This window comes from Lissotriton vulgaris, chromosome 1_1 (genome assembly GCF_964263255.1).
Source record: "Lissotriton vulgaris chromosome 1_1, aLisVul1.2, whole genome shotgun sequence".
Lineage (NCBI taxonomy): Eukaryota > Metazoa > Chordata > Amphibia > Caudata > Salamandridae > Lissotriton > Lissotriton vulgaris.
Window position 1 is genome coordinate 504,365,823 of NC_141685.1, and position 13,740 is coordinate 504,379,562.

The 13,740-nt window shown below is 45.6% G+C and overlaps 1 protein-coding gene across 3 annotated transcripts in view; it reads right to left on the bottom strand.

Moving 5' to 3' along the window:
* Positions 1-13,740, bottom strand: part of ERICH3 (glutamate rich 3) — a 569,740-nt gene that overhangs the window by 324,710 nt on the left and 231,290 nt on the right. For all 3 annotated transcript variants that reach the window (XM_086953866.1, XM_086953868.1, XM_086953865.1), the window contains exon 9: positions 3,933-4,119. In XM_086953866.1, coding sequence (XP_086809992.1) covers positions 3,933-4,119 — 187 coding nt within the window. The remainder of the gene's footprint in view (positions 1-3,932; positions 4,120-13,740) is intronic.

The window sequence follows — 13,740 nt, forward strand, 5'->3', positions numbered from 1 at the left end:
ATTTTGGACAATCATAAAGTAATGAGCCGAATTAACAACAGGATTCTCTTCCTACCACCCCAACACTATCAATCAATCAATCAATCAGTGACACTTGTAGAGCGCGCTACATACCCGTAGGGTCTCAAGGCGCTGGGGGGGGGGGGGGGGTGGGGGTGCCGCTACTGCTCGAACAGCCAGGTCTTCAGCTTCTTCCTGAAGGAGAGGTGGTCTTGGGTCAGGCGCAGGTCGGGAGGGAGGGAGTTCCAGGTCTTGGCGGCCAGGTAGGAGAAGGACCTTCCTCCTGTAGTCGCTCTTCGGATGCGGGGGACGGCGGCGAGGACGTGGTTGGCTGATCGGAGGTGGCGTTTGGGAGCGTAGAAGTTGATCCGGCTGTTGAGGTAGCTCGGGCCTTGGTCGTGTAGGGCTTTGTGTGCGTGGGTGAGGAGGCGGAAGGTGATTCTTTTGTTGACGGGGAGCCAGTGAAGGTCTCTCAGATGTCCGGTGATGTGGCTGGTTCGTGAGATGTCGAGGATGAGTCTGGCTGAGGCGTTCTGGATCCGCTGGAGTCTCTTCTGGAGCTTGGCGGTGGTACCGGCGTAGAGGGCGTTGCCGTAGTCCAGTCGGCTGGTGACGAGGGCCTGGGTGACGGTCTTCCTGGTCTCGGTGGGGATCCACCGGAAGATCTTCCGTAGCATGCGTAGGATGTTGAAGCACGCCGAGGAGACGTTGTTGACTTGCCTGGTCATGGAGAGGGAGGAGTCCAGGATGAAGCCCAGGTTGCGTGCATGGTCTGTCGGTTTGGGTGCGGTGCCCAGGGCGGGAGGCCACCAGGAGTCGTCCCAGGCGGAGGGGGAAGAGCCCAGGATGAGGACCTCCGTCTTGTCAGAGTTCAGTTTCAGGCGGCTGGTCGTCATCCACTCGGCTACCTCTTTCATCCCTTCGTGCAGGTTGGCTCTGGCGGAGGCGGGGTCGTTGGTCAGGGAGAGGATCAGCTGGGTGTCGTCGGCGTAGGAGATTATGCTGAGGTTGTGTTTGCGTACGATGGCCGCGAGGGGGCTCATGTAGACGTTGAAGAGGGTGGGGCTCAGAGATGATCCTTGAGGGACGCCGCAGATGACTTCGGAGGCCTCTGACTTGTACGGTGGTAGGCGGACTCTCTGTGTTCTTCCGTCGAGGAAGGAGATGATCCATTCCAGCGCCTTGTCCTGGATTCCGATGTTGCTGAGGCGCTGTACTAGGGTGCGGTGGCAGACCGTGTTGAATGCCGCGGAGAGGTCTAGGAGGATGAGGGCCGCTGTTTCTCCATTGTCCATCAGGGCTCGGATGTCATCGGTGGCGGCGATGAGGGCGGTCTCGGTGCTGTGATTAGCTCGGAAGCCGGACTGTGAGGGGTCGAGGGATCCGTTCGTCTCGAGGAAGGCGGCCATCTGCTTGTTGACGATCTTCTCGATGACTTTGGCTGGAAACGGGAGGAGCGAGATGGGGCGGTAGTTCTTGAGTTCGGTGGGGTCCGCTGTTGGTTTCTTGAGTAGAGCGCTGAGTTCGGCGTGTTTCCAGCTCTCAGGGAAGGTGGCGGTGTCGAAGGATGTGTTGATGGTGTCTCGCAGGTGGGGTGCGATGACAGCGTCGGCCTTGTTGAAGACGTGGTGAGGGCAGGGGTCGGTCGGTGATCCGGAGTGGATGGAGTTCATTGTGCGGATGGTGTCTTCGGTGCTGATCGGGGTCCAGGCGTGGAGGGTGGTGGTGGGGGGTGATTGTTCGGTCATGGTGTGCGTTGGTTGGTTGTTGAAGCTGTTGTGTATGTCCGCGATCTTGTTGTGGAAGTATGAAGCGAGGGAGTTGCAGAGGTCTTGCGATGGGGTGATGTCGTTGTTTCCTGCGCTGGGGTTGGAAAGCTCTTTCACGATGTTGAAGAGTTCCTTGCAGTTGTGTGCGTTGTTGTCCAACCGCTTCTTGAATGCTGTTTTCTTGGCGGCGCGGATCAGCTGGTGGTGCTTCCGGGTGGCAAGCTTGAAGGAGGTCCTGTTGTCCGGTGTAGGTTCCCTTCTCCAGACTTTCTCGAGGGCTCGGCAGTTCTTCTTGGAGCTCTTGAGTTCGTCGGTGAACCACGGGGCTTTCTTGCTGCCGGGTCTGCTGGGCGGGGTCCTCAGCGGGGCGAGCTCGTCTGCGCAGATGCTGATCCACTTCGTGAGGTTGTCGGCGGCCTGGCTGGGGTCCGCTGAGCTGGCAGGAGGGTGCTGGCTCAGGGAGGTGGCGAGCTGGTCTGCTGTGATCTTGTTCCAGCTTCTGCGGGCGGCCTGTTGCTGGTGGTGGTGGGTTGTCGTTCTCTTGAAGGTGAAGTGGACGCAGCTGTGGTCCGTCCATTGAAGCTCTGTGGCGTGGCTGAAGTCGATGTCTGTGCTGGAAGAGAAGACTGCGTCGAGTGTGTGTCCGGCGAGGTGGGTGGGGGTGGACACCAGTTGCTTGAGTCCCAGGTTGGCGAGGTTGTCCAGCAGGGTGGTGGTGTTGCGGTCGTTGTTGTTCTCCAGGTGGAAGTTGAGGTCCCCCAGGAGGATGTAGTCAGAGGAGGGGAGGGCAAGCGGGCTGACGAAGTCGGCGATGTCCTCGCTGAATTGTGTGCGTGGTCCAGGGGGTCGGTAGATCAGGGTGCCTCTGAGGGTGGTGTTCGGGTTGGTGTGGATCTGGAAATGCAGGTGTTCGGCGGTGGTCAGGGTGTTGTCGGTGCTGGTCGTGAGACGGATGGTGTTCTTGTGGATGATGGCGATGCCTCCTCCCATCTGGTTGGCGTTGCGGTCCCTCCGGACGATCTTGTAGCCCTCTGGGATAGCGATGGCGATGTCGGGAGCTGAAGAGGCGTTCATCCAGGTCTCCGTGAGGAAGGCAACGTCAGGGGCTGTGGCGTCAAGGAGGTTCCAGAGTTCGATGGCGTGTCTGTGGACGGAGCGGGTGTTGAGCAGGATGCACTTGAGGTGGGTGCTGCTGGTGTTCGACTTGGCGGGTGCTGGTGCGAGGCAGGTCCGGATGCAGGAGAATTTGCAGGCGTGGCAGCTGAAAGGTCCGTGGGTACGTCGTGGAGTGGCTTGATGGCATTCTGGGAGTCGGCCGGTGTTGAGTGCGATGAGGGAGGCGGCAGAGTACGTCAGGTGGGTCGGTCGGGGTCTTCGGGGGCCAGGGGTCCTGGCGCTGGTCGCGATCCGGTCGCGGACGTGTGCAGACGGGCTTACCTTTGGCGCGCCTTCGGCGCACAATCGGCGCGCCCGCTGCGCGTGACCGCTGCGCGTTCGCACGGTCGCCATTTAAGGCGAAGTGCGCGGGTGGGCGGAGCAGCTGGGAGGCGGGAGCGGGGAGGGAACAGAAGAGAAAAGGGGCGGGGCAAATGGCGGTGGCGGGAAGCGGGAAGCGGGGAGGGAGAGCGGAGGGCGGCGAGGTAGGCGGGCAAACAGGAAGGAGACAAACACGGCACAGAGGTAACAATCAATTAAGCATGCACAAATGGAGGGCAAAACAGGAAGGAAAACGGCACAAAAAATACAGGCACAAATGGCGGGCAAAACAGTGGAAAAACAGCTGAAGAAACGATCATACGGCACACAAAGAAAACAAGCACAAATTTAGGGCAAAACCGGCGAAAACCAAAGGGGAGCGACCAAGGCGGCAGCGAGGCCGGCGCTGAGGCAGAAGGCAGGCAATGGGGCACACGCAGCAGCTGGTGGCCGTGCGGCGCGGGGGTGTCCCACAAGAAGATCTCACCTGGTCCTGTGGGGATGTGAGTAATAATGTAGGACCCCACCATATGTGGGGTGACACAGATGGCCTACTTTCTCTGGAACCGTCAGTGGTCAGCCGCCACCTGTCTGCAGCTTCAGCGGCTGCTGTATCAAATTTCACTGTGTATTTCTGCCCTGGTGAATAAAAATCTATATAACTTTGAATACGTGGTACATATGTACCTGTAGCATGGCGAAGCTCCTTCGATGTTCACAAATCTAAAGTATCCATGTTTTCCTCCAAGCCTTGCACCTTTTCGATGTTTATATTCACAGCAAGAGCTTAATCGATCAACTAGTATTCCATTGATATAAAATGTGAGGCTAAAAGGGAATCCACGGTGTCTTCTAGACGTGCACTGGAACGTCTCTGTGCAAAAGAGAAATAGAAAGTGCATTATTACGTGGTATGTAGTTTCAGTGACATGAGCGTCATGCATCGGATCCTTTCTAGCGTAGACAAGGACGCTTGTAAGCAATGGTGGGGGTCTATAAAAATACCCACGAATGAATAAATAAATAAACAAATAAATAACTAATTACCGAAATGATCCTGTTTGGATATTAGTGCTCTACAAAAGACAGTAACGAAAACAAGCATTGTCTTGCATTTAGTTTGCTTACTTTGCAGGTTGTAAGCAGTGATAAGCAGAGGCCCAATACAGTTCACTTTAGTATTATTCGACAGCCTCATGGTTTTAATTGCATTGAATTTAAATGCTAAGAAACTGAATGTACACATACTGGAAAAAAACATGCTTGAATTTGATTTTCTATTTTGTAGCAAAAACTGTCAAGGCAAGGTACCAGAATATGGTCATCAAATTATCTTCAAACAGAAATATGCATCCTAGACATGCTTAACAAAAATGATCACACCTATTGAGTTACAAATACAAAACTCTATAGCCAATGGGATGATAGTTTCGTAAAAGATATTTAGGATACAATACTCCTGTTAGACATTACTTTTGCTCATGATTTCTGACATACACCCCAAAATCAGACAGATTGCAGAGACCACAAGGAATAAAAGGAAGGGCATCCATTGCTGGCACTGGAAATAATTTACTCCAGAAACTCTTAAACTGGGGGCCAAAGCATGGGAGAGGAAAGTGGGTGAGTTCATGTGGTGCAGAGCTTAAAAGGCAGAGTCTGACAGGTCATTTTACACATTCTGCAAAGAAATAAGCAACAAGGACAAATGTGATAGGAAGTCTGTTCTAGTTTACTTAATCAGTCACAATAGTAAGCTCTATATAAATGCAATTACAATACAATACAACACAAAGAGGTAGCATTTTAAAATATCTTACAGGGTTAAGAAACCAGCTGCAGCGATGTGTGCTCAGCAATTTTGAGGGGATTTTAATCCTTGTAAAATAACTCTGGTGGTTGATGCAGTTCTGGGAGAGCACTGTGCTTTGTCCAATCACAGTGTTGACTCATAAAGTAGCATAGAGGGTTAATGTGAGGGCTACAAAGCACATTGTGGAACATGCATATCACATATATGTATTTTAAGGAGATAAGTAAGTGGGCTACCACTTTTGACACAGAGATCATTTTGTTATTCCCAGTTCATGAATGACAATCCTTCTAATATAGCTAAGTGATGAATATGTATTTACCGGCATCAAGGAGCTGCATGCAAACATTTTTGCAAGTCTTAAAGATAATGAGGGTCAAACTGGCATTACTGGTTTTACAAAAAAACTAGCATCAGTAAACATCTGCCTGCCAATGACAAATTAAGTCAATATAACTGTGTAGATTGTTGTACTTTTATGGTTATTGTTTTTAGCCAAATAAAGATAGTTTGACTGATTGTGTCTCTGTGTGTGTACTAAACCACTCTGACACCCTACACTGAGAAGAGTAGCACTATAAAATAACCACATAAATCAGCAGGTGCCATTTAAATTATTATTAGTATAATTACACATGCACACAGATAGTCTTACATTTTTACAGTGCATGCACATCTATTACATAGGGGATTGTAGAAATAAAGGAAAGCTGAAGAATCAGAGAGAGACAATGCTGACAGAATAGTACGGAAATCATAGTGGCATTATAACATGTAGGAAGCAACCTCCATCCAAAACATCAGGGTAACGCAAATTGCCTGAGACAGTATCAGTAAACAATAGAGTATAAAGTTGACTAAGAATAAAAAGTAGGAAAAGGAAACCTTGAAGCTTAGCGAAACACAAGGTTAACGATCTAGGGACCACAATTCGCAAATTGCACACCTAACTACAACCTAGAGTTAGGTAAATAATGAAAAGAGTTGTCCCCTAGAAGAGCAACAATCCAGTAAGAAAATAATAAAGCTATCTACAAAAAGTAGAAACCATGATGCAAAAGCGTAGTGCCCTCACGTCTATGTGTAGAAATACCTTCAGAGAGGAGAAAAGTTGTATCATTAGAGGGAAATGACCTTCAGAAAGAAGAAATCCTCAGCAATAATGCAAATCGTTATAACAACTGCGTTACATTGCTTTACATTGTGTTTATTTTTAATAGTGTTTTGTTCTACTATTACCATAGTACTGTTCTGGAATGACTCTGTATTGGAGCTATTCTGAAGGACTGTTTTGTTCTCCTGTTAACATAGTACTGTTCTGGAATGACTCTGTATTGGAGCTATTCTGAAGGACTGACTGTGAACAGTTGCTCCGTACTGTGCTGCCACCAATAAATCTTCTTTTATTAAAAAAAATATGTTTACGGATCTTACAATGGCGACGAGGAGTGGCAAGTAGTCTTTAGAACACTCCCACAAGTTGAAGGCAGTGCTGGTGGAAATGTATGGGATGAAGCTATGCTACGGATGCAAAATCGTTTTAAACTAGGACTAGTGTTGCTCTCAATAGATTTAAGTTATATACCAGAGTGCAGGAAGAGAGTGAACATTTGACAAGCTTCTCACTGGGCAACGAGCCTGATCTACAAACTGCAACTCTGGACCTATCACAGATAAGATGATTAGTGACCAGATTATTGTACATTTCAGGAGCAAGAAGGTTCAAGGACAATTGTGGATAAAGGGTGATCCTAATTTGCGGGCTGTTATTAGTACTGCCATGTTGTTAGAACTGTCTGAGGAGTGGATGAAATCTTTGTGTAAAGATAGCAAGACATCTGAAGGAGTGTGCAGTGTGGCGACTAGTAATTTGTGGTGGTCTCAGAATTATGAGAATGGTGACAAACCATTTAATTGTTTCAGTTGTGGGAGCAACTGCCACATCACCTCTTGCCCATGGTGCCCTGCTGTGGGGAAGGAATGTAGTAAATGTGGTCGGATTGGGCATTTTTCATGGGTATGTAGAGATTTCAAGAAAAACAATAGCAGTATAACTGCAAAGGAAAAGTTTCATGTGTGAATGAAGATACTCACCAGGGTGCAGACAGTGGAGAAGAGAGTGGGATTGTTCTATCTATCAAGGGTTCGGTGCAGCAATGGAAAGGGAGGGTGCTATGGGGACTCCCACGTGTGTGGTGTGTATATTGAATATTGAACTTGAATTGATGGCGGATTCTGGATCGCCATGCACTATTATGACCAAGGATTATTGTGTACAACAGTCTGAAAATTTAGTAAATCTGACATCATTGTTAAAGCTTTTATGGGTCTAGGATTGATATTTAGGATTATGAGGAGGTGGAGATTAAAATTAAAAACAGAAGGGCTCAAATTACATTGCATGAAGTGGTCAAAGGGCCCAATGTACTGGGTTGCAGTGGCCAGGCTAAATTAGATATCATCCTTAATCTGAGAAGCAAAGAACCTGTGTTGATTGTGTCTAATAGTACAGGCAAATATGATGTTATCCAGCAGTTTCCCAGTCTGTTTGCTGAAAGTTTAGGAAATTGCTCGGGTTTAGACATAAGATCAAAGTGAAAGATGGTGCTGTCCCTGTGAAACAGAAGTTACGGGGGTGCCTGTGAATGTGAGGGAGGAGTTAAAAAAACATGTTGGAAGGGTTTGTTGAGGAAAGGATCATCAAGGAGGTGGAGTCACCGGAGTTGGTTTCCCCCATTGTTTCGGCTCGCAAAACAGATACATGTATCAGATTATGTGTGGATTTGAGAGCTTTGAATGCCAGTCCAATTTGGCAGTGGAATGCTATCCTCTTCCAAACATCAATGAAGTGGTGTGTATGCTGGAGGCAGTCAGAGTGTTTTCTACCTTGGATCTCCATTCAACACACCACCAGATTGAGGTTACTGAGGAGTCGAGAAAATCACAGCATTTATACACAAACACCCTAAGGTTTATTTCAATTCAAAAAGATGCCCTTTGGTTTAGCCTCAGGGGCATCAGTATTTCAAAGGACAATGTACAACATTTTTAAGGATGTGGACACATTTGTGAAATGCTTCCAAGACGTCATTTTCATATTCTCAAAGAATGAGGAGGAACATATGGGGCATGTGGTAGAAGTATGCAAGAGATTGGGAATGCGTGGTCTGACTCTTATGGCTGAAAACTGCTGGTTTTTCCGTAACTCTGTGGAGTATTTGGGGCACACGCTATCAGGAGATGGTGTGGTGCTTGACAAATCACTGGTGTATGCTATCGTTCAGGCTCCTGCACCAGGTAATAAGGAGAAGTTATTATCATTTTCTGGTCTATGTGAATAGTACAGCAGGTTTATACAAGGATTTGCCACTAAAGCGGAGCCTCTCAGGTAACTGACAAGGAATAAGTCTGAGTTCATTTGGTCAAAAAGACAACAAGCAGCGTCCCGTGAAATCAAGGCAGAGATTGTGAGGGCACCTATACTCAAGTCATTCTGTTTGAACAAATTGTGTGCTATAACTATGGATGTCAATTTAGAAGTGAGTCTAGAAGAACTCTAGAGTCATCCCTTCACAGGCACTCATTGGGTTGTCTCCCATATGCAAAAAGACTTTCACTCATTTCATCCAATTGTTCATTAAGTTTTTTATTTCATTCAATTTGAATGTTATCGGTTATAGGCATACTTTGTTGGCCTTCATATGATGATTAACATGTTTTATATTTCAGACATTGTCATTATGGAACATCCAATGCATTTCGGGCATTCAACAACATGCCCTTCGTCAGGGAAAATGACACAGGTGTGGCGTGCATGTCATCTATGCGGACATGCATAGATGACATGCACGCCACACCTGTGTCGTTTTCCCTGACGAAGGGCATGTTGTTGAATGCCCGAAATGCATTGGATGCTCCATAATGACAATGTCTGAAATATAAAACATGTTAATCATCATATGAAGGTCAACAAAATATGCCTATAACCGATAACATTCAAATTGAATGAAATAAAAAACTTAATGAACAATTGGATGAAATGAGTGAAAGTCTTCTTGCATATGGGAGACAACCCAATGAGTGCCTGTGAAGGGATGACTCTAGAGTTCTTCTAGACTCACTTCTAAATTGACATTCGCCTGACGTCGTTGGACACTCGACGCCACCTTCCGGTGCACCACCCAATTTGATTAAATCATAACTAAAGAGACAATAACCAGCAGTGCATTTATTCAATTCTAATCTATAACTATGGATGCCAGTTTGTAGGTGATTGGTGGAGTGTTGAGTCAGAGAAGTAGGAAGGATGAATGGTGTGTGGCAAGATGAATGGTGTGTGGCATTCGCATCCAGGGCGTTAACGGAGACTGAGAGAATATATGCTGTAAGGAGCTTTGGGCTTGCGTTGGGGCAATTAAATATTTCCACACCTATGTATGGGGTAGTAGAATTCTGCTTAAGACGGATCACAAGCCCCTGGTGGGAATTTTGCCACCAGATGGTGGGTGGAATTCCAATGCACGCATTTCCAGGCTCACTTCCAGATTACAAGAATACAATTTCAGAGTGGAGTATGTTCTTAAGAAAAGCAATGTCACTGCTGACTGCTTATCAAGGCTGCCATGTTCTGATAATATGAGTGATAAGGAAAAGAATACAATTGAATTGGTGGCTACTGTTAAACATTTTGTGGGTAAGGAATTGGAAGGCATTTCAGAAGAAGATTGGAAAGGAGGGATGAATGAAGATGGTGTGTGTTTACTACTGAAAAAATACTTTATGGAAGGGTGGCCTGAGGAGAAATGTGTGCCTCCTGAAGTTAGACCTTATGTAAATGTTTCTGATAAGTTTTAATTAGAAGGAGATTAGGTGTTCAAAGGAGGGAAGTGTATTCGACAGGGTGGCATGCAGTAAGAGATTTTAAAGTTGGTACATGAGGGACACTTAGGAATGTCCTCCATGAAACCTCTCATCAGAGCCAACTTTTGGTGGCTAGGTTTGGACAAGATGGTGGACCATAGGGAGCGAAAGCTTTAAGAGCATAAAAAGTCATAAAATGCTTAGGGTGTTTCCTACTCCCCTCAAGCTGGTGTCATGGCCTAAGGCTCCTTGGTAGTAGGTAGCGTTTGATGTTTCAGGTCCTAATAACAGGTTAACCCGTGGGATGGGCAATCACCTCAGAGACACAGACATGCCTTCTGGGCTAGATCCCTAAAAATCCCAAACGTAAAACTACTAGATGGTTCCTGGCATTAGGTCTTACAATAGCCAAGAGAAGAATAGCGATCCACTGGTTGTCTCCACAGGGCCCGCAGCTGGAAAAATGGAAGAAAGATTTAAAAGAATGGGCGATGGTTGAAGAGAACCATATGAGGAAGACCAGGAGTGATGTCCAACTTCCAGAAATACTGTTGGCGCGGGGAGCAATGATTCAAGAGCTAGAAGAGATAGGAGACATGACCTCACAGGCTCCAACTGTCCCGAGTGAGGAAGACTGCCACAAAGCGATGGACAGTCGTAGTCAGGAAATAAGGGCAATAGCAATTAACGCACTAAGTTAGATAAGAAGATATGATATCATCTAGCGGTACTGGTAATTTAAGGGTAGGAGGGTTAATAAGTTCAATACACAATGTTATTTTCCCCATAATTTGATTTTTTGGATGGGAAAAACTGTTTACAGAAGTCCTTTGAAAAACATATTGTTAGAATCACGTCAAAGCATAATGTATAATTGTTGTAATATGTATATTGCATTTTTTATATTGGACAATAAAGAATATTTTTTTTTTTTAAACAGGTTAACCCGTGAGGCCAGGTTTGCATTGGTCATAATTGATCATCATTCAAAGTGGCCGAAAGTGAAGTTTGTTGCACATGCCCCATCTCAAGTAGGGATTGGATTTTTTAGAGAAGTTTTAGCTCGAGAAGGATGTCCAAAGGTTTTGGTGACTGACAATGGGGTGCAGCTTATGTCGAGTGAAATGGAGGAGTTTCTTAAAAAACTTGTGGCATCAGACATGTCAGACATAAGCAACAGGAGAATGGTCAAGTTGAGAGCTTCAACCGTGTGCTTAAAGTAGCACATAAATCTGGAGGTAAATGGAAGGATGTGTTGAGGGAAAAGTTATAAATGTATCGCATTACACCCCACTCTGTCAAAGAAGTAAGCCCTTTTAGGTTGCTGAAAGGAAGGGATCCGGTTTCGAAGTTGTGTCCATGGTGGATGAAAAAGAGACTCAACCGTGCAGACAGTGATGATATTTGTGAGGGCCGAAAGAGTGAAGGAGAAACAGGAGATAATGAAGGCAAGGTATGACGATAAATGGAATGTAAGAGTACCTGATTTTGTTTGTAGGAGATTGGGATCATGGTGAAAGGTGGCTCGAAGTTTGGTAATGCCATCAAAGTGGTTAGAGTCAATAGGAATAGTGTGATCACCCAGGATGGCAGGGTGTGGAATGTGAGAAAGGTGGTGAAGTGCAGGAATGGTGGTTCATAATGAATCAAATTGAAAATTGTCATTGGATTCCATAGTGGTGGATGGTCCTAGTAAAAAGATATCTGTGGCGTCAAGAGTGAAGGGGAACAACAGGATCAGGCATCTGCCATTAAGGTACAACAATTAAATATTGTTAGTGTTTTACTCTACTGTTACCATAGATCGCAGTGTTCTGGAATGACTGTACTGGAGAAATTCTGGAGGACCGGCTGTGAGCAGCGGCTGCTAATAAATCTTTTATTAAAAAAACTGATATTGGATCTCACAAACCCTAAACAAGTTAAGACTATTAAGTACCCTTCATAACAGAAAGAAAGAATCAACAGAGAGACACATCTCCCTGGAGAGCAATAACAGCATGACATAATTCCAGGAAAAGAAACAATCATGACCAGGGAGCATGTACAAACCAACACTACAGGATAGGGTGAAAGAGCCAATCAAATAGCAAAGGCAATAAGACAGAACCTGAAGAGTAAAACACAAAATGTTTTAAGGCTCACAAGATGATAATCTTGTTTATTTATTTATAAAGTTGTATATAGAGCGAACATGATCCCGAAGGATATCAGAGTGCTTTACAATAAGGTGGAAGGAAGGACTTAGATGCAATCTCGATACCAAGTAATAATAAGAAATGAGAATGCTCACGTAAATACAGGACAAATTGAGTCACGGAGAGTAATACAATAAACAAGTATATAGCGTGCTGCGAAGGGGGGCACACTATGATGTAGAAACGAGCAGTATCAAACGATGGTAGAATGGTTGTAGGATTAATGACTTTGAGCATGTGAACCTAGCTCAATAAAGGTAAGAATTTATTCATTAGTAATCTTTTGGCTTCCATTTTGAAAGCAGTCGTTGAGGAGATTCTGCATACTTCCGGTGGAAAAGAGTTCCATATCTTTGGGGCAGCGCCGGAGAAGGCTCGGTGACAAGTTCTCTTTTTGTGAAGGATGAGTGGTTTTAAGAGAAAAGTGTTTGCGCTTCTTGAGGCTCTATCACCACAGGATAATTCAAGCTTTTGCGATAGATACCTGGAAGTTTTGAAGTGAAGGGCTTTGTGTGCAAGAATAGCAATCTTTAACTGGATTCGAGCTTCGTAGGGCAACCATTTAAGAGATTTTAGGACTGGGGATATGTGCTCGTTTCTTTTGGTGCCTGTAACCAATCTAGCCGCCGCGTTCAATGATGCCTTTAGTGGAGCCAGGGTGCATTTGGGATGGCCACAGAGCATAGTGCTGCCGTAGTCTAGCCTCTGCAAGACAATCGCTTGGACCACCTGCTTGAAATCATTTTGTGGAAGGAATGGTTTGATGTTTCTAAGTGTCCTCATCAAGTGGTTAGCTCCCTTACACACATTGCTGATGTGGTTTTTCATATTCAGGTGCTTGTCCAGGGTGATTCCGAGAGATTTGGCCAACAATGATCATATAGACTGACCATGGAGGTACAAATATCAAAGTACTAAACAAGGGGTACCAAACTTCATGAATATATGATATTGCACGTCTGAGAAATAACCCGACAAAGAGGGTGAACTCTGCACCCCCAAATGAGTGTCCAAAGAGCACAAGCTGAGAAGCCGAACTCAGCATACATATATTTAGAAATGCTGACATAGCACACAAAAGATATTCCACGTAGAGTACGGAACATACCATGAAGGTATCAACTCTTGAGCCTGAGCTCTTTGGCAAAGTAAGCAAACTGCAAGACCTGTATATTGGGTATCAATAGAAAACCAAACACAAATAAACAGGTGATAAAATTGTGTCAATGACAGAGCTGAACGGAGAAAGGCATGACTTTTGCGCCAAGCAGTAAATAGTAGTCAAAAAAGTCACATATTGTGGAATATACTGTAAAGAATGCAAACTGTGTTGTCAAGAATTCCGCAGAATAAATGCACTACTGTAATCATAGCTGACTGGAGTAAGGGTCAGGTAAAAACATGTAAAGAAGGGCAAGGTTAGTTAAACAACCATAACTCCTGCAGTAAGCAGAAACACCACCCAGTTGTAACTAGAGAAAGACATATTACAAACCAGTGATTTATAAACACTTTCAATTCACAAGTCAACAAGAAAGAAAGCAAGTTGAGCCTTCAAAGACAGGTCTAAAATGTCTTTGTTACACCGTGCAGCTCTATATTGCCGTAAAGCCGAATCATAAAA